Below are 24,993 nucleotides of genomic sequence, written 5' to 3'. Positions count from 1 at the left end.
AGAGTGAATATTATGGTTTTTGAATTGTACCCAATAGAGCTGTTTTCTGTCGTTATTTGCTGTCCACCCTAACCCTGGGCCTGGGTATTGTCCCTGAACCATTCAGCTCAAGGGTACCACACTACCCTTGAGCCAAGCCCTACTTCCCATTTTCTAGTAATTAACTGGAGACAAGAGTCTCAGGTCCTTTTGTGTGCCTGGGTTGGCTTTCTTTTTTGCCAGTCGTGGGCTTGAGCTCAGGGCCCAAGCACTGTCCTTGGACTTTTTCAAGGCTAGAGCTCTACCACTTGAACCTCAGCATCACTTCCAGTTTTCTATATATATGGTACTGCTGGGCTGGCTTTGAACCTTGATCCTCAGATCTCAGCCTCCTGAGTAGCTAGGATTGCAGGCATGAGCCACAGGGCCTGGCTGTTGTTATTGTTTTGTTCCATCCTGGGGCTTAAAGGTAGGGCTTAGGTGTTATCCCTGAACTTTGTTTGCTCAAGGCTAGAGCTATACCACTTAAAACCACAGTTCCACGCCTAGCTTTTTTGGGTAGTTTGTAATTCTCAAGACTTCTTATCCAGGCTAGTTTCAAACCTTGATCCTCAGATCTCAGCCTCCTCAGTAGTTGAGATTATATGTCTGAACCACTGGTGCCTGCCTTTTTTATTTTTGCCAGTGCTGGGCTTGAGCTCAGGGCCTGAGCACTGTCTTTGGACTTTCAAGGCTAGAGCTCTCAACACAACTTCCAGCTTTTTTCTAAGTAGGTGGTACTGAGGAATTGAAACCGGGCCTTTGTGCATTTTAGGCAAGCACTCTACAACTAGGCAAAACTCCCAGCCCAGTGCCTGCTTTTTTATTTTTCCAGTTTTAAAATTCTTTATTTGTGCTGGTCCCAGGGCTTGAATTCAGAGCCTGGGTGCTATCCCAATCACTCATCAGCTTTTTACAGCAACTTGTAGAATTAGGCAATCTTTAGATTAACTTCTTTGGAAGCTGGCTGCAAAGCCAGGGAAATGCAACAAAGATAACAGACACAGTTAAGTAAACCAAAAGCTATTTTTCAATGATAAGAAGCACAAACAAAAATACCAATTAAGTATATGAAGAAAACTAAATGACAAGGAACAATTTATGAAAGGAAACATTAAGCAAGGTAATCAGAAAGCTGAAGGACAGCTTTGTTGTTGCCTAAAAGAGGTTTGAGGCAGTTTAAAGGGGGCAGGTGAAGGAAAATTGAATTTTATCTGGTATGAACAATAATATTTATTAAACCAGGATTCTGAGAATCCTTAGTCTGAGAATGAAAATAAGGGAGAACAAACTTGGAAATTCACAATAAAATAGATATTATATCAAGAGGTCTTGGCTTTATGTGAAGATTCAAAGCTGGCCTTTGAGTTACCCTTTTATTTGTCTTATTATTATTTCTCCCCCTATACTAAAACTTGGTTACTTTCTATAATCCATCTAGTTATTACCTCTTTCTGAACAGAATATTTCCAGCTTTCCTGAGAAAAAACAGAGGCCACAAGGGGTTTAGAATACATTTCAGTAGTTTAGCCTACCTGTACCATTTGTACCTTGGTTTTAGAGAGATCTTGCTTAGTTAAGATATCTTCCTATTTAAGTATCAATGGCTCTGTAAAGACTTTTTATTTAAATCATCAAAGATCTTCATTTCATTTACATTTATTTTAAAATGTACAACTTCACAGCATGATGTTATACAACCACTAGTCTAGTCTATAGTTTCAAAACATTTTTCCAAGCCAGGGGCAGTGGCTCATGCCTATAATCCTAGTTACTCAGGAGGCTGAGATTTGAGGATCTCAGTTCAAAGCCAGCCCGGGTACTAAAGACTATGAAATTCTTATCTCCAATTAACCACTAGAAAACTGAAAATGGTGCTGTGACTCAAGGGGTAGGGCTGTAGCCTTGAGCTGAAGAGCTCAGGGACTGAGTACAAGCCCCACGACTAACCACAAAAAAAAAGTTTTCTCAAATCCCACAAAAACTTCCTGTGTTTCTATTAAATAATCGTTCTTCATTTTCTCTATGTTCCTTTCCCTGGTAACCATCAATTCCCTTTCTCTAATCTAAAATGCTTTTATTCTGCCTTATGCTTTTATTTATCTTTTAATAGCTCTCTTGTTAGTTCCTCTAGAAAAAGACTATACTAACTCCCATCAGCATTAACATTTCTTTAGCTCTACTGTTAATGAATGGGGGTTGTGGCTCATGTGGTAGAGTTCTAGACTTGAGGAAAAAGCTCAGGGACAGTATCCAAGCCCTGAGTTTAAGCCCCACGACTGACACACACACAAATATTTGAGTGTGTTTTTCTCTATAACTAGATGTCAATTTCTTAAACACAGTAATTACATTTACCTTTCTATTTTCTTTAACATTTGTCAAATTTTAATTTTCAACCTTGTTATCCTCAAAAATAAAAATAGGAATTTTAAAATAAAAACTTAAAAATATCTGAAATAGGGACACAGAGTGTGGCCCAGTGGTCGTGCTTGCCTAGCATACATGAAACTTTGAGTTCAATTCCTCAGTATTACATATACAGTGGAAGTGGTGTTGTGGTTCAGGTAAAAGCCTTGAAAAGCTCAAGGATAGTAGTAGCCAGGCCTAGAGTTCAAGACTCGGGACTGGCAAAAAAAAAAAAAAAAAGTCTGAAACAGGACTATAACCTTTATGGATCCGAATTACAGGCTTAAGATGATACTACTTTCATTGAGCATATAAAGATATATATGAACCATCAAAACAAAAGGCACTTGGATGAACATCTCCAAAGTGTTGTAACAATAAGATATTCCGGGACCTTACCTGTATATTCTGGATAACAGATTGTTAATGGACTCCTTTTAATTTTTTCCTCAAAAAGGTCTTTCTTATTGAGGAAGAGAATGATTGAAGTATCTGTAAACCATTTGTTGTTACAAATGCTGTCAAACAGTTTCATGCTTTCATGCATTCGATTCTGAAAAAGAAATAGAGGATGATGACAGATCACTAGTAAAAAATAAAAATAGATAGTAATGTAAAAACATACCAATAGGTTTGAAAACAATGAAGGCATTCATAGATAACAATTGGGTACTAATAAGAACAACTTTTGTAATTCTTGTGGTGTGAGAGGTAGGAGGAAGGGCTAGCTATCAATTAATCTTGATGCAGTATGGCTGTCATAGCTCTTCAAGAATAAGATAAGGGGCTAGATAAGAATAAGCACTCTACCATTAGGTAGAGTGCTTGCCTGGTACGCATGAAGACCTGGGTTCAATTTCTTAGTACCACATACACAGAAAAAGCCAGAAGTGGTGCTGTGGTTCAAGTGGTAGGGTTCTAGCCTTGAGAATGCTCAAGGACAGTGCTCAGGCCCTGAGTTTAAGCCCCAGGACTGGCAAAAAAAAAAAAAAAAGAATAAGATAGGGACAATCAATTAGGGAGATCTAATCCCACAGACAAGAAGAAACACCAAGAAAATATATTAAGTTTTGGTTCAATGAGCAAATGCATGAAACCCATCTTCCTAGGAATTATTTGCCATTTCCTGTTTATATTAGATAGGCAACGTACCATTTCCTCATCCTCAGCCAAAACAAGGTCATAGTCACTGAGAGCCACACAGAAGATAATAGCTGTCACTCCTTCAAAACAGTGAATCCATTTTTTTCGTTCTGATCTTTGGCCACCTACATCAAACATCCTGTGTAAAGAAAGCAAGTACAAATTCAGCAAAGTTGCATTTATACCCCTCCATAATGAAAAAGAAACTTCCCATTTCTATATATTTAAGATCTCATTTAGAAAAGACAAAAAAGGAGCACATCAAATGCAATCAAATAATTATCTGAAAAAATTATGATTTATATTCTCATTCTAGATGTGTTTCCTCCCTATCAAAACTTTTAACCAGTTGTGTCAAATGTCAACAGAAAAAGAATTGAAGTAGATTAAAGAAAGGGGTGAAGGAGGAAATGAAGAGTTGAGTAAGTGTAAGTACAGCTTAAGTTCATCATAATCATTACAACAACCAATATTTACTGAGTATTTACCATAGTTCCAGAAACTTCCTTAGACATATTAAAAAAAAAAAAAAACCAACTCAGGGGCTGAGAGCATGGCCTAGTGGTAGAGTGCTTGCCTAGCAACAATTCCTCAGTACCACATACACAGAACAAGCCAGAAGTGGTGCTGTGGTTCAAGTGGTATAGCACTAGCCTTGAGAAAGTCCAAAGACAGTGCCCAGGCTCTGAGTTCAAGCCCCATGACTGGCTAAAAAAAGAAAAAAAAGCAAAATTAACTCATTTAAGTCCTATAACCCTACTATAAATAGCACTATGATTAGTGCCATTATGTAAATGAAGAAACTAAAAGCACAGATGACTTGCCCAAAGGCATACTACTATGAAAGGGGGTTCAAGGGACCTGGGCCCATGCATTCTTAACTACAATATGTACATCCTTAGCCACAGCCCCACTCTGCCTCTGAATTCCCAACTTGCAAGTTTTTTTCTTCCTTAGGGATAAATACTATAGGAGAATTTTGACAGACATACACAAAATGATTCTATAGTAGGACTCTTAAGAACTCAATATCTTAAAAAACAAAACTCAGTGTTAATAAAATCTTTCAATAAAAAAAAGAATAATTAAAAAAATTCCTGCTGGATGCTGGTGGCTCATGCCTGTAATCCTAACTACTCAGAGAAGGCAGAGATCTGAGGATCATGGTTTGAAGCCAGCCTAGGCAGGTTAAGTTTGTAATACCATTATCTCCAATAAACTATTGAGAAAAAGCTGAAAGTATTACTGTGGCTCAAGTGGTAGTGCTGGCCTTGAGAAAAAGGAGCTCAGGATTGTGCCTACACCCTGTGTTCAAGCCCCAGGACTGGTGCAAAATAAATAAATAAATATAATAAAAAAATAATAAAAACTGGAAATTCCTTACCCAGTGTATTTCCCAACTGCATGTTTTTTTTTGAACCTAATAATAAGCCTCAGTTGTTCATATACTTTATACTCTACTCCAGATGTGTTTTCATAAAGGGAAGGGATCAACTTAGTCAACAGTGTACTCAGCTACCTCCTGACATGATGGGAACGCTGGAACTGCTGTCTCATAAAACTAGTTCTGATGGGGCATTTATTCAAATGGTTATTCTTATGATCTCTATTTGACAATAAAAGTAGTTATAAATGTTAAAGTCTGCTAATATGAATTTCAGTGTGTAAGATAGTAACCAAGGCACTAAATTTCCATGAACTTTTTCTCCCAAAGATTGAGAGAAGCAAGATATCATAGGTGATTTCAGAATGTATATTTGAAATGGACATTAATCTCTTCAGGATCCCAATCTTCCCTCTAGGTTGATCTTGTGCAGTTTCTTTTCTCCACCCTTTGGGCATACATAACCTGAATAACATAATCTCAGGGTGGTCCTAACTCAGGATCATATTTATAAGTTATTGGAGCATATCACTGAAGTCTTTCAAGGTACACAACAGTACACTAACCATTCTAGTTCATTCTCCTATTCTTCTAAAAGCATAAACTGGTAGAACAATAGGAAGTTCCAAAGCCACTTTTTAGCACATATTAACATTCACAGTATCATATACTATCAGATCAACATTTTATAAACATTACCTCATAACTGAGAGGCAAGTAAGCAATTACACAATGCCTTGCATATGGTAGATGCTCAATAAATGTTTGAATAAATGGATAGTGGTTTTGCCTAGAGAGAAGAGGAAAAGGAAGAAGTGATAGTACTTCATACAAGATATCTCCATGCTGATAATAAAGTGGGTTGGCATCTTATTTTGATCTGACCATTGGTCCTGGTATAAAAAAGATAGGATTTACCTAAGTCTTGCCTCGACAATATCAACAGCAATACTTCTCATACTAAATACTGTTCATAATATTTGATTATAAGTTACTTCTTTTTTCAAAGAGTTCAATTTTAAGAAATAAACTATCTCATTCCACAGGATAATCCATGAAGCTTTTCTACTCTTATTAAATACAAAGAGGTCAGTTTATTATAAAAGTATTCAACTGAGCTGGGCACCACTGGCTCACACCTGCAAACTTAGCTCCTCAGGAGGTTAAAATCTGGAAATTACAGTTCAAAGCCAGACCAGGTAGGCAATTTCATGAGATTTTTATCTTGGATTAACCTGCAAAAAGCCAGAACAGAAACAGAGCTATGGCTCTAATCTTGAGAAAAAAAATCTCAGGAATAGTTTCCAGGGCGTGAGTTCAAGCGTTAAGACTGGTACAAAAATAACTAAATTAATTAATTAAAAATGCATTTTCAACTGATCTGTTATTATTCTGTACTGTGTTTCAAAACTGGCTGGCCTTATTAAAATTTTTAAGACTTATATGGGCACTTAGTAATAATCTATAAACCCCATGTGAATTTCACAAATACTGGGGTCAGCTGCTTTTAGTTAAGAAAGAAATTGGGAGGATCTGAGAAGTCCTAGATGCTTTGTATATAGTAATGCTCAATCTCACATCCTGCACATAAACATAATGAAGTAACTAAAAAGTAATCATACCAAAGATGGATATTTTACTCAAAGGTCACAACAGCAGATCAGAACCAAAAAGACAATTTCAGTATTTATAAAAGGCCAGTAACATAGAGAAAAAGTAATCATACCAAAGATAGATATCTTACTCATAGGTCACAAAAGCAGAAGATCAGAACCAAAAGACAGTTTCAGTATTTACAAAAGACCAGTAACACAGAGAAAAAGCTAAGAACTTGATTTAGAATTACTGGAGGTATGAAAAAATTCTTTTAGAGCACTAGAATTTTTGGTCTAAAACAATCACAGTTAACATATTACTTGACTTGACTACTCTAAAATATCTCTATTCCTGAAGTTCATTTTCCATTTCTACATTATATTATATATATAATATATACATTTGACTATTCAGTCTAAAACCCATACCAATACTAGCTGTGTTCCATTAAACTTAAAGGGAAATGAGAACCAGTAAGAAAAGAGTGTTACTGGGCCTGGGAATGTGGCTTCGAGGTAATGTTTGGCTAGCATGCATGAAGCCCTGGGTTGGATTCCTCAGGACCACATAAAGAAAAAAAAAAAGCTGGAGGTGATGCTGTGGCTCAAATGGTAGAGTGCTAGTATCAAACCCTGAGTTCAAGCCCTAGGATGGGAAGGATGGAAGGGGGTGGAGGGGAGAGGCCGGAGAGAGAGGGAAAGAGAGGAAGAGAAGGGAGAGGGAGAGACAGAGAGACAAAGACAAGACAGGGGGAGGGAGAGAAGGGAGAGAAGGGAGAGAAGGGAGAGAAGGAAGAGGGAGAGGGAGAGAGAGGGAGAGAGAAAGAGAGGGGGAGAGAGGGAGAGAAAGGAGAGAGAGGGGGAATATCTCAAAAAGTAAGCTGAATGTGGTAGTACACACCTGTATCCCAGCTATGCATGAAGCACTGGTTAGAGGATCACTGACCCCAGCAAAAATGTGAGCTCAAAAATAAGTAAAGCGGAGCCAGGAGTTTGGCCTAGTGGTAGAGTGCTTGCCTAAGCATGCATGAATTTTGCTGGGTACCATATACATAGAAAAAGACGGAAGTGGTGCTGAGGCTCAAGTGGTAGAGCTTTAGCCTTGAGAAAGTCCAAGGACAGTGCACAGACCCTGAGCTCAAGCCCAGGACTGGCCAAAAAATAAAATAAAATAAGTAAAGCACAATAATGAGCTTTGGAGGTAGCTCAAGGTACAGACTGTTCCTAACAAGCTTGAGGTCCTGAGTTCAAACCCTAATTAATAAAAGGAAAAAAAAGACAGAACAGATTTTCTGTTCATTTAAGATGGTTGCTATCCTAAACTTTAATGCCTGTTTTGGCATCTAACAAAAAAGAAACTGAAAAGAACAAAATTAAAAATAGCACAAATTGATAATCATATTGTAATATACCACTTCATTTTGAATTTAATTTTCTCCAAATGGACAAAAATATTTGATACTATTTGAAACAAAAGAAATGTCTGAGCTCTCAATCTGTTAAGATATTCAGATATTGCTCATGAATATGATAGTAAGTTTCTAAATCAAGGAATATTGCCTAGAAAATGTCACTTTAAGAGATGTTAACTAAAGGAAAAGATACTCGTGTTAGGCACATCCAGCAAAAAGGCTAGTTAACTTACTTGAAATACAGTTCTTTGAAGGTGAAATGGGTTTCCACAATACCTGTGGTCTTCACTCTTGTCCGAAGCACATCTTGCTGAGTTGGAATGTAGTTGGTTTGGGATATTCTATCCAAATCATTTAGGTAACTAAATAAAATATACATTTGTTTTTACCTGGTGAAGCCAATCATGTGCATAGCAAGTCAAGAGATTAGTTAAACTAGTTCCTTGCCAAAAGTAGATTGTGAACCTGTCACTAAAGTGGCGAAACAAAACCAGATCTTCAGTATCATGGAATAAATATTATGAGAAAAAAAAGTGAATCTAGTAGAGCAATTAAATAGGTTTTATATAAACAAAAGTGGTTTTAATTCTACAGAATTACTCTGTGAAGACCAATCTAAAAAAAATTAGAGCTGGATGCTGATGGCTCAAACCTGCAATGCCAGCTACTCAGAAACCTGAAATATAAAGGATCTCTATTCTAGATGTCAAGTGGTAAGGAGTCAGGCTAGCAGAAATGCAACCCAATTCTTCCCCCCAAGTCCCATAATTTCACAAACAACATGACATTAAAAAGAAAATTTATTAAAAAGAAAAAAAACCCAAAACAAAACAAAAAATCCCAAAACAAAACCACGAAAAACAGGTGCCAGTATGATCCTATTTATTCAAGAAGCTGGGATGTGAGGGTTGCAGCTGGAAGCCAGTGTGGGCAGGCAAGCCCATGAGGTTCTTATCTCTACGTAACTATCAAAAAGTAGGAAGTAGAACTGTGGCTAAAGTGTAGAGTGCTGTAGCCTGAAGAACAAAAGCTCAGGGACAACACCAAGGAACTGAGTTCAAACCCCAGGACCAGTACAGACAGGCATGCACACATGCGCACACATGCACGCACGCGCACGCGCACACACACACACCCCAAAGAAAAATTCTTAAAATATAAAATCAACTGTGTCACTGACATATTTAACCCTTCAATAGAGCATTAGATTGTGGTATGTGAATTATTAAAATGGAGAAAAGAACCATATTCACCATTTTCTAGAAGGACACAGTAGAACATGCCCATCCCCACACTCAGTAAAATGAGGCTAAGTTTGAGGCCAATCTGAAAAATAGCAAAAATCTGTTTGTTTGTTTTTTTAAAAAAAGCTGGGCATGGTGGCTCACAGCTGTAATCCTAGCTACTCAGGAGGCTGAGATTTGAGGATCTTAGTTCAAAGACAGCCCGGGCAGGAGCAGTAAAGAACAGGAGACTCTTATCTCCATTTAACCACTAGAAAACCAGAAGTGGGGCTGTGGCTCAAGGGGTAGGGTAATAGCCTTGAGCTGAAGAGCTCAGGGACTGAGTACAAGCCCCACGACTAACACTAAAAGGAAGGAAGAGGAGGGGGGGGGACGAGGAAGAGAAGAAGGAGGGGGAGGAGGAGGAAGAGGAGGAGGAAAAGGAGAAGGAGGAGAAGAAGGAGGAGGAGAAAGAGGAGGAGGAGGAGGAAGAGAAAGAATAAAAGGAAGGAAGGAAGGAGGAGGAAGAAGAGGAGAAGGAGAAGACAGAGGAGAAGGAGGAGGAAGAGGAGGAAGAGAAAAAAGAAAGAAAGAAAGAAAGAAAGAAAGAAAAAGAAAGAAAGAAAGAAAAAGAAAGAAAGGAAGCTAGGTACTGATGGCTTCAATACCTGTAATTCTAGCTACTCAGGAAACTAGGACTGAAGTTCAAATGACTAGAAGGAAAAAAAAAAAAGCAAAAAGCCAGAATAGAGCTATAGTTGAAGCAGCAGGACACTAGCTTTGTGCACAAAAGCTCAAGGACAGCATATAGGACTTAAGTTCAAGCCCAAGGACAAACACAAATAAAATAGAAGAGAAAAACAAGAAATTAAATTAAATTAAAAGAGATGAAAAAGAAGAAAGAAAAGGAAAACAGGGAAGAAGGGAAGGAGGAGAGGAGAGGAGAGGGAGAGGGAGTGGGGGAGGGAGAGGGAGGAGTGGAGATGAGGAAAGATACTTCTTGTCTTTATTCAAGAAAGACTAGAAGTTCTTTGGGTTTTTCTTTCTTTACCAGTGCCAGAGTTCAAAGCCAGGGCATCCACCATACTAAGCAACTACTCTATTGCTAAGTTATATCCCCAGTCCGGTTTTTATTTTTTGGTGTTTTGGGTTTGTTAGGTTTTTTTTTTTTGTCTTTTTATCCTAAGCAAAAATCAAACTCTAAAAAATTTATTCAGTGATATAACCAAAAGATGGCTTCAGGACTGAAGATATAGTTCAGTGGAAGAATTGCCTGGTAAGGGGCCGGGAGTTTGGCCTAGTGGTTAAAGTGGTTGCCTAGCAAGCACAAAGACCCGGGTTCGATTCCTTGGTACCACATATATAGAAAAAAGCTGGAAGTGGTGCTGAGGCTCAAGTGGTAGAGCTCTGGCCTTGAGAAAGTCCAAGGACAGTGCTCAGGCCCTGAGCTCAAGCCCAGGACTGGCAAAAAAAAAAAAAAAAAAAAGAATTGCCTGGTAAATGTAAGGCTCTGAGTTCCATCTTCCCTCTGGGAAAAAAAGAAAAAGCTATAAAAGATGATTGCTTCAAAGCTACACACACACACACACACACACGCACGCACGCACGTATTCCCCCCCCCTCTGGGGGTGGGGGGGAGGTGGGTGTTAATCATGGGGCTTGAAATCTGGCTGGGCACTATCCCTGAGTTTTTCAGCTCAAGGTTAGTACTCTACCACCTTGATCCACAGCACCACTTTTGGTTTTCTGGTGGTTAATTGGAGATAAGAGTCTCACAGACTTTTTTTTGCCAGTCCTGGGCTTGAGCTCAGGGCCTGAACACTGTCCTTGGACTTTCTCAAGGCTAGAGCTCTACCACTTGAGCCTCAGCACCATTTCTGGCTTTTTTCTGTGTATGTGGTACCGAGGAATCGAACCTGAGTCTTCGTGCATGCTAGGCAAGCACTCTACCACTAGGCCAAACTCCCGGCCCTCACAGACATTTTTGCTCAGGTTGGCTTTGAACTGTGATCCTCAGATTTCAGCCTCCTGAGTAGCTAGGATTACAAGTATAAGCCAATACGCCCAGTTCTTAATCCCAGCATTTAGGAGATGAAGAACAGGGTCATGAGACCAAGGTCAGTCTAGGTTAAATACAGTGGAACTTGGACTTAAAAAAAAACACAGTAATGGGGCCAGGAGTGTGACCTAGTGGAAGAATGCTTGCCTAGCATGCATGAAGCCCTGGGTTTGATTTCTTGGTATCACATATCCCCCCAAAAATCCAGAAATGGTACTGTAGCTTAAGTGGTAGAGGGCCAGCCTTGAGAAAGCTCAAGTACAGTGCCTAAGCCACAGGACTTAGTTCAAGTCCCAGGACTGGCCAACAAGAGAAAACAAAACAAAATAAAACAGTAACAATAAAATCCCCAAGTTCTTCACTATTTTTACACTACAGAAAATCCTGAAGAGCAAGTCGCATTCATTTAAGTGAGTCAAACCAAATACCAACATTAATGTTAAGAAGTCAAGCTGAGGTTGGGAATGTGGCTGAGTGGTAGTTTTTGCCTAGCATGCATAAAGCCCTAGCCATTCCTCAGTATCATATAAACTGAAAATGCTGGAAGTAGCACTGTGGCTCAAATGATAGAGTGCTAGCCCTGAAAAAAAGAAGCTCAGGGACAGTGGTCAGGCCCTGCATTCAAGCCACAGGACTGGCAAAAAAGAAAAAAAAAAAAAACAAAAAAGTCAAGCTGAGACAAACAATTATGGGGGGTGGGGAGGTCAGAAACAACTCTGTAAGTCACACAGACTTCAGGATTCAGAGCTTACTCAACATATAAAGATAAAGTAGTAATTAAGATTTACCTTTGGTGACTACTGGAAGAATTATGTAGAGTATCAAAATATATAACAACTAAAAACATTAGAAGGTGAGTGAGGGGAATGTGGCTTAGTGGTAGAGTGCTTGTCTAGCATGCACGAAGTCCTAGGTTCAATTACTCAGTACCACATACACAAAAAAAGTCAGAAGTGGTCCTGTGGATCAAGTGCTGAGTACTACCGGCCTTGATCAAAAGCAGCTCAGAGACAAGAGGGTGAGAACTCTGAAATGTTTGTAAAATGTTTGTTTTAAAACATTTTGTAGACTTTGTGCCAGTAATCGCATATAGAGATTCAATTCTTGAATACTTGTTTGTTAAACTCGACATCTGAATATGAGATAAAAAAATCAGTGTTAATAAAATCTTTTACTAAATTTTTTTTTGTAGGCTTAGTGCTGGTAGCTCATGCCTACAACCAGATACTCAGGAGGTTGAGATCTAAGGATCACGGTTTGAAGCCAGCCCAAGCAGGCAAGTCTCTGAAACTCCTATGGCCAATTAGCTTCCAGAAAACTGGAAGTGGCGCTGTGGCTCAACATGGCAGATACAGTGCTACCCTTCATGGAAAAACATGCTCTAAGTTCAAGCCCCACAACAAAAATAACAAAAAAAAATTTGGAAAAACATTGTTTTAAAACATTTGCTCATAAAGTCATTTTCGTTGAAAGATCAATAAGCTTTCCAAATATCTAATTCCTTCTTATATCAATTTAGACAGTATTAAGATGGGGAAATAAAGATAGTAAAACATTATCAGAAGACTGAGATCTAAGCTGGTTCAAAGTCAACCTGGGCAGAAAAGTCCATGAATCTCTCATCTGTAATTAATCACACACATAGAAGTGGAGCTGTGGCTCAAATGATAAGAATGCCCGGCCAGGAGTTTGGCCTAGTGGTAGAGTACTTTCCTAGCATGCACGAAGACCTCAGTACCACATATATAGAAAAAAAGCCATAAGTGGTGCTGAGGCTCAAGTGGTAGAGCTCTAGCCTTGAGAAAGTCCAAGGACATGCTCAGACCCTGAGTTCAAGCCCAGGACTGGCAAAAAAAAAAAAAAAAAAAAAAAAAAGGAGTTCCATCTTGAGAAAAATGTTAAGGAGACCTGTTCTGGCCCTGATTTTAAGCCTCAGTATCAACATAAGGGGATGGGAGAACGTATGTATGTATATATGTATATGTATATTGAGGAAAATGTTTTCATGATTAAAAGTGCTTTTATCTAGAACAGAGAGAGGTACAAATAACAAGTGTTTACCTAGCTCCTAAAAAGTCCTATGAAAAGCAGAGCTCATAGTTCGAAATCAGTACCAGCAGGCAAGCTCATGACACTCTTTCTCCAATTAACCAGCAAAAGTGCGGAAGCAGAGCTGTGGCTAAAGTGGCAGAGTGCTAGTCTTGAGCAAAAAACATAAGGGATAGAGCCCAGGCCTTGAGTTCAAATCCCAGATTAGCACCAAAAAAATAAAAAAATGAAAATGCAGCGTATGAAAAAGCACACTATACATATAAATCATATAAAAATATATGTATAAGCCAGGCTCTCAGTAGCTCACCCCTGTAATCCTAGCTACTCAGGAGGCTGAGATCTGAGGATTGTAGTTCAAAGCTAGCCCAGGCACTAAAGGCTCAGGCACTCTAATCTCCAATTAACCACCAGAAAACCGGAAGTGGCACTGTGGCTCAAGAGTAAGGTGATAGGCTTGAGCTGAAGAGCTCAGGGATAGCACCCAGGCCCAGAGCTCAAGTCCCATGATTGACAAAAATAAAAAAAACGAACAACACTATGTAGATATCTATCTCTATATAGATATATATCACTATACATATATAGGTATATATAGTTATAGTTATATATAGTTTTATATATATGTATAAAAGGTAGAAAGCTTAACAGACTTGTGACTTACCAATTCTCCACTATCATATAAGAAAATTTCTTTGACAAAAAGATTCATCACATTCTTCTCTCATTGGCCAGGAGTTTGGCCTAGTGGTATCGTGCTTGCCTGGTATGCATGAAGATCCAGGTTTTATTGCTTGGTTACCAAATACACAGAAAAAGCCACAAATGGTGCTGTGGCAGGTCGTAGAGCCTTGAGAAAGCCCAAGGACAGTGCTCAGGCCCTGAGTTCAAGCCAGGATTGGCAAAAAGAAAAAAAAAAAAAAAAAAGGAAATTGTTCTGTGACTTAGTATTCTCTTTCTATGCAAACTGGTAAGTTATGCAAAAAGTTTAAGTGAAGACTAGTACTGAGAAATCCACAGCGTAGCCCATACACAGGTAGTTGGCTACATAAAAGCAATGTCACAATTTTAATTTTCCCTTTAGCTGGTTTTCAATGCCTAACCCTCCGGCAAAAGAAACTTGAGTAAAAAGACATCTAGTTTGTCTCTCTTCCCTTGCATATTGTAAATATATTGTCCATCTAATTTTGTGGTGTTAAATTTATACTCCAGAAGCTAACTTTTTCCCCTCCAAATCATATAAATGACCAGACAGACTCTATAATCCTAAATGGAGGCAATATAGGATTTCTACAGACATCTCAGAGTTTCTAATACTTAAATACTTCTTTAAAAATGGACACTGAAAGGGCCAGGAGAGTGGCCTAGTGGTAGTGTTTGTCTAGCATGGATTCGAAGTAGTGCTATGGCTCAGGAGGTAGAGTGCTACCTGACAGTGCCCAGGCCCTGAGTTCAAGGCTCAGGACTGGCAAAAAATAAAAGAAATAAAAGAATGGGCACTGAAAGCCAGGCATTGTGGTACATGCTACTTAGGTGGTAGGTACAGGGAGACTCAGAGAATAAATGAGTAGTAAATTAGAATTCCATCTCAACTAACAAGCTAGGTTAAACCAATCTACATTAAAGACTACAGTAAGTGGGAAGAACATGGTTCAAAGTTGGCTTGGGACAGAAAGCATGAAACCTTATCCAAAAAATAAAGCAAAACAAAACAAAAAAAAACCCTGGGAATCATAGTTCAAGTGGAAAGGCATAGGCCTAATAAACAGAAAGGCTTCAATTAGCACCCCGCAGCCCACCCCTTCCAGCTCTAAACTTTCTATAGGGTCACTTGGTTATTTTCCATTTTCACAGAGAAAAATGACTTACTATGAAGCAGAATCATTGAGTTGATATTCCCTGGATCTACTGAAGCATGCTTGTACCCCACCATCTCGCCATAATCGTTTAATCACTCCTGCTAGTTCTGAAGTCATGACTCCTTCTTCAGCACTGCCAGCTAAAACAAATAACTGCCGTGCATCATCCTGAAAATAGTTGAGAAAGACGGACAAGACAGACAGACAGATGAGTCTTTATTTCTTTTACCACTTGCCAGTCTTGTTACCCATACCCATGGTCCTATTGTATTAGTTTGTTTTTAGTGCTGATACTAGAGCTTGGATTCAGGCCCCCACACTCTCACTTCTGTCACAACTTACTTCTGGCCTTTTCATAGCAAACTGGATTTAAGAGTCTCTTAAGACTCTTCTGCCTGGACTGGCTTCAAAAAACCTTCCTCAGATATTGGCCTCTCAAGTAACTAGGATTACAAGTGTAAGCCACTAGCACTGGCTTGTTGCACATTCTACTTTTAAAGAGGTGTCCCAGAGGCCTCTGGTAAGGAAGTCTTTTTCTCTTGTCACTCCACTGAAGTTGTAAGTTCAGGACTAAGCTGAAAAATGATTTTGCTCCTAGTTTCTCAAAATCACACTACCATCTCAGAGAAAATCTCTGACAAATCTCCATCCAGCTCCATTCAGGTTATTTAAGATTACTGACTGAATTCCACGCCTCCCCCACCCCCCCTGTCAAAGAGTTGAACTCTGGGATTGGGCACTATCCCTGAAAGGCTATCACTCTACCACTTGAGCCACAGGACCACTTCTTGTTTTCTGGTGGTTAATTGGAGGTAAGAGTTTCATGGACTCTCATGCCTGGGCTAGCTTTGAGAACCATGTCTCCTGAGTACATCCCGAAATTTTTTAATATAAATAACAGATTAGAATTACAGAGATACAAAGATAGATGGACTGACGGCAGAAAATACTTGCATATCCTTCCAAATACTTATCTTTATCTCTCTACCCTCCATTTCAGAGCTAGAGATTAAACTCAGGGTTTTACACACACACTAGGCCAAGTCCTCTACCATTGACCTGCATCCCCAGGCCTCAAAGATTAAAATTTTAAACAAAACAGACTGGCAATGTAACTCATGGTAGAGTATTTGCCTAACTTATACAAGGCTTTAAGTTCAATTTCTAGAATTACAAACAAAGTAACAACAAACAACAGTGGTTCACACCTCTAATCCTTGTTATTCTGAGGACTGAGGTTCTAAGCCAGTCTGGGCAGAAGAGTCTATGATACTCTGCAACCAACCATAAAAATTAGAGAAAGAAGAGAGGAACTATAAATATAAACCCTCACATATAAAATGAAAAAGAACAACAGCTTTCAAATCTGTGTAGGATTTTATACTGTAGATTCTGTAAAACTAAGTAAGTTTAGCAAGTATCACAGTTCAAAGATGACTCAAGGCAAAAGTATAAAACACTTATCTGAAAAAGCAAAAGCCTAAAAGAAAAAAGGGCTAGAAGTATGGCTGAAGTGGTAGAACACTTATCTAGGAAGCTAAGGGCTGTGGCCTGAGTTCAGGCCCCCAATTAAAAACTACTTTTTAAAAGCACACAAATTGAAGAGAGCAATTACCACTTAATGTATATACATCCACACAATCCAATTTTCTGTTAGATCTGCCCAGGAGAACAGTCCTCTTCCCAGGTGGTCTCCCATTCAAATACTAACCAGGCCTGACACTGCTTAGCTTCTGACATCAGGCATGACTGGGCATATTCAGGGTGGTATGGCCATATAGGTTGTTCTTCTGGGCAGATCTAACATTTCCTAGACTCATTTTGTGGTAATCCAGTAGCTTCTAAAGCAAACTATAAACACGTCTCAAAAGAGCACACAGTACTTTCTTGGCTACATCTTATTTTGTTGCTAAAATTCATTTCCCTAAAACATGACACATTCGGCTTAACTCCACTTACTAAATAAAAGCAAGTGAAGAAGAAATGAGAAATACTTACTGCTCTGGCAGCTTCCCCGAAATCAATCTTTAACCGTCCCATTGCTCTTATAATTGCAATGATGGACTGAATAGTATTGCTGTAGACAACTACTTTATATTGTTTACATTCGTCCTCTGAATAGCCATCCTCATGAATGATTCTTTAAAAACAAGAAAACCACAAGTCAATACTAAAGATCTAAAATGAAAACTAACTATGGAATCTTTAAATATTTGGAGGAGATCTAGCCTTATGAAAGGCCTTGCTTGAACTTACTTCATTTGTTTCACAATGGTACTTTTACCAGATTCTCCAGCACCTGAAAGAAAACAAAAGAAAATTTTGAATTTCTCTGTAATCAAACATAAAGGTAAGAAAACAAGAATGAATAACTGGGAGTTTGGCCTAGTGGTAGAATGTAGTTACCTAGCCTGCAAAAGCCCTGGATTCAATTCCTTGGTTAGCACCTTCACAGAAAAAGCTGGAAGTGGTGCTGTGGCTCAAGTGGTAGAGCACGAGGCTTGGGAAAGCTCAAGAACAGTACCCAGGCCCCGAGTTCAAGCCCCAGGACTGGAAAAATAAGTAATTAAAAAATAAATAATTAAAAAATAATTAAAAACAAATAATTAAAAAATTAGAATGAGCTGGGCGCAGTGGCTCATACCTGTAATCCTAGCTATTTGGGAGGCTGAGATCTAAGGATTGCTGTTCAAAGTCAGGCAGGGCCCTAAAGCCTGTGAGACTCTTATCTCCAATTAACCACCAGAAAACTGGAAGTGGTGCTGTGGCTCAAGGGGTAGGCCAGTAACCTTGAGCTGAAGAGCTCAGGGACAGTGCCCAGGCCCAGAGTTCAAGTCCCACAACCAACCAAAACAAACAAACAAACAAAAAAAACCAAAAAAACCCCCACTCACCCCCCAAAAAAACCCGCAAAGCACAACTTCTAAATACTACCTCTTGTCTCTCCAACATTACAAACCCTATCTATTTCTAATTCATTAATAACATTGATTTTTACATCATATTTCAAATGACATGCTTAACAAACAAGTATTCAAGAAGGGAATCTATATACAATCACTGGCACTTAGAATTTAGAACATAATTAAAATTAGGCTGAGGGTTTCTATCTCATAGATACATATTAATCTATGTAATAAAACATTATGTCTATAGAGTCATAGGTTTTTACATCTATGTAGTTGTGTTTATATTTCCAATACCATGTCCATAGCATTGGGTATGCAAATATTGAGTCCTCGCTCTTGTACTGTTTGGATCTAAAAGCCACATATTAAGGATACCATGTGCCTTTTGTTCCTTTGGTCTTGACTTGTCTCATTCAACATGATTAGCTCTAAATTCATCCACTTCCTTGCAAATGCCATTGCTTTATCTTGTCTGTTGGCTACGTAGAATTCCATTGTGTGTGTGTGTGTGTGTATCACATTTTCTGTATCCATTCATCTGCAGTAGAGCATCTGGATTGTTTCCATCGCCTGGCTATTGTGAATAGTACAGAGATGAACATAGCTGAGCAGGTGTCTTTATAATATCCTGGGTCATGATGTTCAGGATAGATGCCCAGGAGTGGTATGGCAGGATCATAGGGAAGGTCTATTTTCAGTTCTTTAAGGAACCTCCACACTGCTTTCCAGAATGGCTGAACTTGCTTACAATCCCATCAGCAGTATAGTAGGGTTCCTTTTTCTCCACAACCCCGCCAGCAACTGTCATTGTCTGAGTTCAAAATCTTGGCCATTCTTGTTGGAATAAGGTGGTGTCTTAGGGTTGTTTTTATTTGCATTTCCTTTATGACCATGGATGATGAACATTTTCTGACATTTTAAACCTCTTCTTTTGATAAGTCTCTCTTTAGTTCCCTTGCCCATTTAGTGATTGCTTTGTTAGGTTTGGGGGGGATTAGTTTCTTGAGTTCCCTGTAGATTCTGGGTATTAAGCATTTGTCTGATGTATTATTGGTAAATATCTTTTCCCAGCTGGTTGGCTGTCTCTCTAGTGGTTATGCTTTTATCTACACAGAAACTTTTTATTTTTCGGTAGTCCCATTCATTGAGTCTCCAGTCTCTTTTTTAAAATCATTTAGAGAAAAAGTTCTCATTTTCCCATTACCAAATCCACCCATCTAAATGAATCTCCAATAACATTTTCTAACTTCATTAATAGATGAATTGTATCTTCTTGTTTCTTTTCTGTCCTTTTTTTGGTGCCAGTTCTGGGGCTTGAACTCAGGACCTGGACACTGTCCGTTTTTCTCAAGGCTAGCAGTCTACCACTTTATTCATAAAAATAGTAAGTACTACTACTATGTGTCAGGCTATTCTAAGCACTTTGCTTGCAGTAACTCATTTATCTTCATAACCTTGTGAGACAAACATTATTTTCCTTTAACAGGTGAGGTAAATGAAGAAAGTAATTTACCCACAGGATTGAAATTTCTATTTACACAGTTTTAGTTTCAGGATTGGTACACTGCCCCAATGCTAGATCCCTAAATTTAGATCATTGAAATCTGTTTCTTACCTTGGGGCTCTAGATACATATGTAAACCATTCACTCAATGTTATCTAAGGGGCACCACAAACAAAATGCCACAATTGAATTCCTCACTCTTCATCCTCATCTCAAAACAATCCTTACTCTTTCTTCATTCTCCTCATTCAGTATAGGGAACCAGCATTCTTCCAGTTGCTCAGGTCAAACTGACAAATGGGCATATGAGCAAATGCAGGTTCAATGGGGCTATAGTGAAAATCCTATATATTAGGTATTAGTAAACTTAATTTCTTTCTTTTCTTTTTTTTTTTTAAAGGAAATATATGCCAAGCACTGGTGGCTCACACCTGTAATTCTAGCTACTCAGGAGGCTGATACCTATAGACCAAAGTTTGAAGCCAGCCCATGTAGAAAAATCCATGAGATTCTTATTCTCAATTAACCAGAAAGTAGAAGTGGAACTGTGGCTCAAATAGTAGAGTTCCAACCTGGAGGGGATAAAGCAAGTGAGCATGATGCTCTAATGTTGGCACACACAGAAAAAGAAAATATAAATGAATATAATTTGAGTAGTTTTGTTACTTGAACATAGGAAACCACAGGCCTAGATAACTGAAAAGCTTCTAGTACCAGTCTTCCACTTAATGGCTGAAATAAACTTTGTAAAAAGTTCATTAGGGCAGGTCACAACTCTGACCAAAGTTGGTCCATGGCCCCTATTCATACTCAAAATAAAATGCACGGGTATTTTATTTTGGTCTAATATACTCTAGACCCTACCTACTTCCTCTTCATCATCTTCTATTCCTCTCTATTCTCACTTCTCTGGTAGAACCAGCTCTGTGCTTTCCCTCCAGCATGCCAAACTGGTTCTCACTTAGCTAGTTTCTGACTCACAGACTTTGCTTGAAATAATGTCAGCAAGATTTTCTTCTACACTGATATTTCTGCTTCCCTCAGAACAGTTTTCCCTTACAATTTACATGTATAACTCCCACCCCAACACAGTTTCCCCTTACCCTGTCACAGTTTTTCATAGCATGTATCATCCCTTCACATGGTAGGTTTGCTTATTTTCTGTCCTCCTCACCAAAACTGAAACTCAGTAAAGACTTCTGTGTTTTCAAGGTCTGGAACTGGGTCCAAAATAAATCACTCAAATATTATCAACAAATGAGTATTAGTTACTAAGTATGATCCCTTTACTAAATATTTCTCAACTTTACCAATAAAAAAATGTAAATTAAGGAGACAGGAGTGTGGCCTAGTGGTAGAGTGCTTGCCTAGCATGCACGAAGACCCAAGCTTGATTTCTCATCACCACACACAAAGAAAAAAAAAAAAAAAAAGACAGAAGTGACACTGTGGCTTAAGTGGTAGAGCGTTAGTCTTGAGGAAATGTACAAGGACAGTGCTCAGGCCCTGAGTCCAAGTTGCAGAACTGCCCCCCCCAAAAAAAGTTAAAATGAAATTCAAAATAATATGAAAATTAACTACTTTCTTATAGAACCAAAAAGTACATTTATATATGACTGTATTATGTATTCAGTAATCAGGTAGCACTATATAGTTAATATTAAAGCAGCACACTAACTTTCTGGTGACACTGTCAAGAATTCTCATAAATATACATACGTACCCATCTTAAGTTTTACTCTGAGAGAACTAATTTAAAAAAAAAAATATCTGCTAAGCAGTTGAAAGGAAAGGTACGTATCACCAAATCATGAAAGAAATAACTTTATCAATAATGTTTGAAGAGTTAAACTTCTTTCCTATGTAAAACTGGAGTTTTTTGTTTTGTTTTGTGGATCATGGGGCTTGAATTCTGAGCCTGGGCACTGTCCCTAAGTTCTTTAGCTCAAGGCTATACCATCCTACCCCTGGGCCTGAGCATTGTCCCTGAGCTCTTCAGCTCAAGGCTACTGCCTTATCCCTGAGTGTTCTACCCCTGAGCCTGAGCCTCAGAGCCACTTCCCGTTTCCTAGAGATTAACTGGAGGTAAGAGCCTCATGTCTCAGTATCAGGACCTCTAGTCTCACTGCCTCTAGTGCCCGGGCTGGCTTTGAACCTCCATCCCCAGATCTCAGCCTCCTGAATAGCTAGGATTACAGGCATGACCCATCACACCCAGCCAGTTGTTTGTATTTTTTATATTATTCCTAAGCTTTGTAAATCAGAATGATGATCCTTATTAGTTGAATGATTATGTATGTAATTAACCCAATCTCAATAAAAGAAAAAAAATGCTAGATTCAAATAACCATGCCTGGTTAAAAGCAAAGTAAGGAAATTTCCAGTAATACAAAACAAAACAAAAAGAAAAAGAAATCTGTCTATCAAAAGTGTATTCTTTCTAACAAACTTTACTATCACTCTGTGTATATGTGTGTGTGCATGAGTGCCCAGGTATCCCTGGGCATTTTATACACAAAAAAACCCAGACCAATTTATATAAAAAACCTTTGACTCTTTTGCTAATGTAACACCTTGTATGAAATCTAAGAATCAGTTGGAACCTACTTACTCTTCTCCCCTTACCAAGCTGTAACAAAATCCCCTAAGTATTTCTCAGATTAACCCTTCTACTCTTTACGTTTCTAACTGAGCCTGATGTTGTACCTATTATATGTTATTGTTATAATTTTCTTAAACTTCCAGTTCAAAGCTTCTACTTTCTAGACATGTACAATGGCACTACTGAAAAATCATGAGTTTAATGATTCTCCCAATTATCAAACACTTTCTAAAACCTTTTCATTAGGTCCCATTACCTCCTGTTTATCTCTGTGCTTCACTGCTCCAGCAGAAGTTTCTCTCTTCAATGTTATCTCCATCTTAAGTTTTTCCCAAGGTGTTTCCCATGTTGCAACTCCCTCTCTGACTACTTACGTAGTGTTTGGGACTTTCCATCTTGATCTATACCATTTTGCCTATATTACTTCAAATTGCAATATAAGTTTAAGGAAAGATTCAATCCACTAGGGTATTAATAGTCAGAGAATATTGGTCACTGAGGACTGTAAGCAGAGCAGATGGCACTGGGAGAAGGGGTAGGACTCCAGTTATGTAAAGGAGAAAGGTATAGGAAGGTGACAGAAACTAGACATTTTATTATTTAAAGAATTAGAGGTGAGTTTATAGATTGAGACAGAGTAAGGAAGATGTATTAGATTGTACCAATCTAATTAAAAGTGACAAGGCAATCTTCAGAGAAATGGTAAAATTAATCCAGAAAATCATCATATACAGAAAACCATTGTATAAACAAATAAGAGTTTTGTATACAGCTTAGATATATGATCATCAACATTGCTAGAAGAAAAACAATTCACTAGACACATTCTAGGATAGTCATTGTGCTTGCCTAAATATGTCAAAGCAGGAGTACTACCACTTCATCTAAGCTCTACACCTATATTCTTATTTCTAAGAAACTCTTTAAAAACAAGTATCATAGTACATACCCTTCTACATATATAACATGCTATATTATGGGAATAAAAAATGAACAATAGCAATGATTTTTTGCAACATTTTCTTAAATTAGAACATAAACCATTATCATATATGAACAAATTCATTCTGTTCACATACAGACTTACTTTAAAAATTAACTCGAAGAGGGCTAGGAGTGTGGCCTAGTAGTAGAGTGCTTGCCTAGCATGCACTGGCTAGCCCTGGGTTTGATTCCTTGGTACCACATACACAGAAAAAGCTGAAAGTGGTGCTGTGGCTCAAAGAGTAAAATGCTAGCCTTGAGAAAACTCAAGGACATTGCCAGGCCCCAGGACTGGCAAAAGGAGAGAGAAGAAAACATAACTCAAAAAAATGTCAGACACTCACAACTACCCTCACCTGATGCCTTCTCTTTTTTCTTTCATGTGATTAAAAATAGTCCAAATAAGGTGCTTAAGTATACTGTGTTATTTTCTACTCAATCTATTCAATCAAAATGAATATCCTCATATATCAGGGTTGACAGAAAATGCTTAGAACAATACCTAGCACACACAGTATACATTCAATAAATGGCAGCAAGCTATTACCTGTGAATGTGTTTTCAGTTTATTTAAAAAAAAAAAAAAACCAACAACAACAACAAAAAAACTCCTTCAGTACTGACAGTGGTGAAAATCCCAGCAGAAATGGTCTAAATATTCAGCAGTTATTTTACAGTGATAAAACCCTAGCTGGAGTATGGATTCACACACATTTAAAACTTTGTAACCTAAAAGCTACAATAAACTACGTCATTTTCTCCATGCCATCCTGAAGAACAAAAACACACTCTCTTCCTTAAATATGTTTTTAGCCAGTTCTTACAACTGTCCCCTCTCAGTTTTTTTGGTTTTTTTTTTTTTGCCAGTCCTGGGCTTGAGCTCAGGGCCTGAGCACTGTCCTTGGACTTTCTCAAAGCTAGAGCTCTACCACTTGAGCTTCAGCACCTCTTCCGGCTTTTTTTCTATGTATGTGGTACCGAGGAATCGAACCCGGGTCTTCATGCATGCTAGGCAAGCACTTTAACCACTAGGCCAAACTCCCGGCCCCCTCTCAGTCTTTTCATCCATCTTATTCTCTATAGCTTTTCCTTGAGGTTTCATCACAGGTCTACCACCTGTGACAGTAGGGATTCCAGTGACACCTAAACTACCCTTTTCTTTCCATTTTCCCTTTCTTTCCCTTCCCTTGTCTTGCCTTCCCTTCTTCCTCTCCCCTCTCCCTTCCTCTTTTTCCATCCCTCTCCTCTCTTTCCTTTCTTACCTTTTACTATTTGTTTCTATAGAGAAATCTCAGGATTATAACTGGAGCATAGCTCTGGACTGGTAAATCCCAGGATGACATGCTTTTAGACAATCTGCTAGCTAGTGCTAGACCAAGATTCTCTGTTGTCCAGGCCTCCGTTGTGCACGCGCGCGTGTGTGTGTATACGTACATACAGATAACCAGAATAAATACACATAGCTCCTCCAACATAGCCAACTGAAAGCTTGATCAGCAAATACATTTGACTTTTCTAAACACAGGCAGTTTAATAGAAGAGTAAATTTAGGTGCTAGCTCTGCCACATCTAGCTGTGAGACCTTAGATAAGTCACTTAATTTTAATTCCATGTCTATTTACTTCTCTACACAATACAATAAGCTTTTGCTGAGATGTGCTGCGTGGTTGCATTCTAAAATCAAAGAGTACAGTGAAACTAAAAGCTGATAAAAATCTCTTACTCTGATATACACAAATTCTTACTTTCCTATCAACAATCCACTAATAAAGTTAAGCACTCCTACTCCAGCATGGGCAGAGTAGAAAGACATTCATCCTTGAGAATATTCCATAATTATATA

At 38.5% G+C, this 24,993-nt stretch overlaps 1 protein-coding gene across 1 annotated transcript in view; it reads right to left on the bottom strand.

Annotated features, from left to right (window-relative positions):
* Gnai3 (G protein subunit alpha i3) overlaps positions 1-24,993 on the bottom strand; it is a 46,947-nt gene that overhangs the window by 3,659 nt on the left and 18,295 nt on the right. Inside the window, exons 2-7 of the mRNA XM_090334361.1 lie at positions 17,408-17,450; positions 17,150-17,291; positions 15,162-15,319; positions 8,195-8,323; positions 3,580-3,709; positions 2,827-2,980 (exon numbers count right to left, since the gene is read on the bottom strand). Of these exons, the coding sequence (XP_090190487.1) occupies positions 2,827-2,980; positions 3,580-3,709; positions 8,195-8,323; positions 15,162-15,319; positions 17,150-17,291; positions 17,408-17,450 (756 nt within the window). The remainder of the gene's footprint in view (positions 1-2,826; positions 2,981-3,579; positions 3,710-8,194; positions 8,324-15,161; positions 15,320-17,149; positions 17,292-17,407; positions 17,451-24,993) is intronic.

This window comes from Megascapheus bottae, chromosome 6 (assembly GCF_031878675.1).
Source record: "Megascapheus bottae isolate mThoBot1 chromosome 6, mThoBot2.hap1, whole genome shotgun sequence".
NCBI lineage: Eukaryota > Metazoa > Chordata > Mammalia > Rodentia > Geomyidae > Megascapheus > Megascapheus bottae.
The sequence above is the reverse complement of the archived record's forward strand: the minus strand, read 5'-3'. Positions and strand labels throughout refer to the sequence as shown.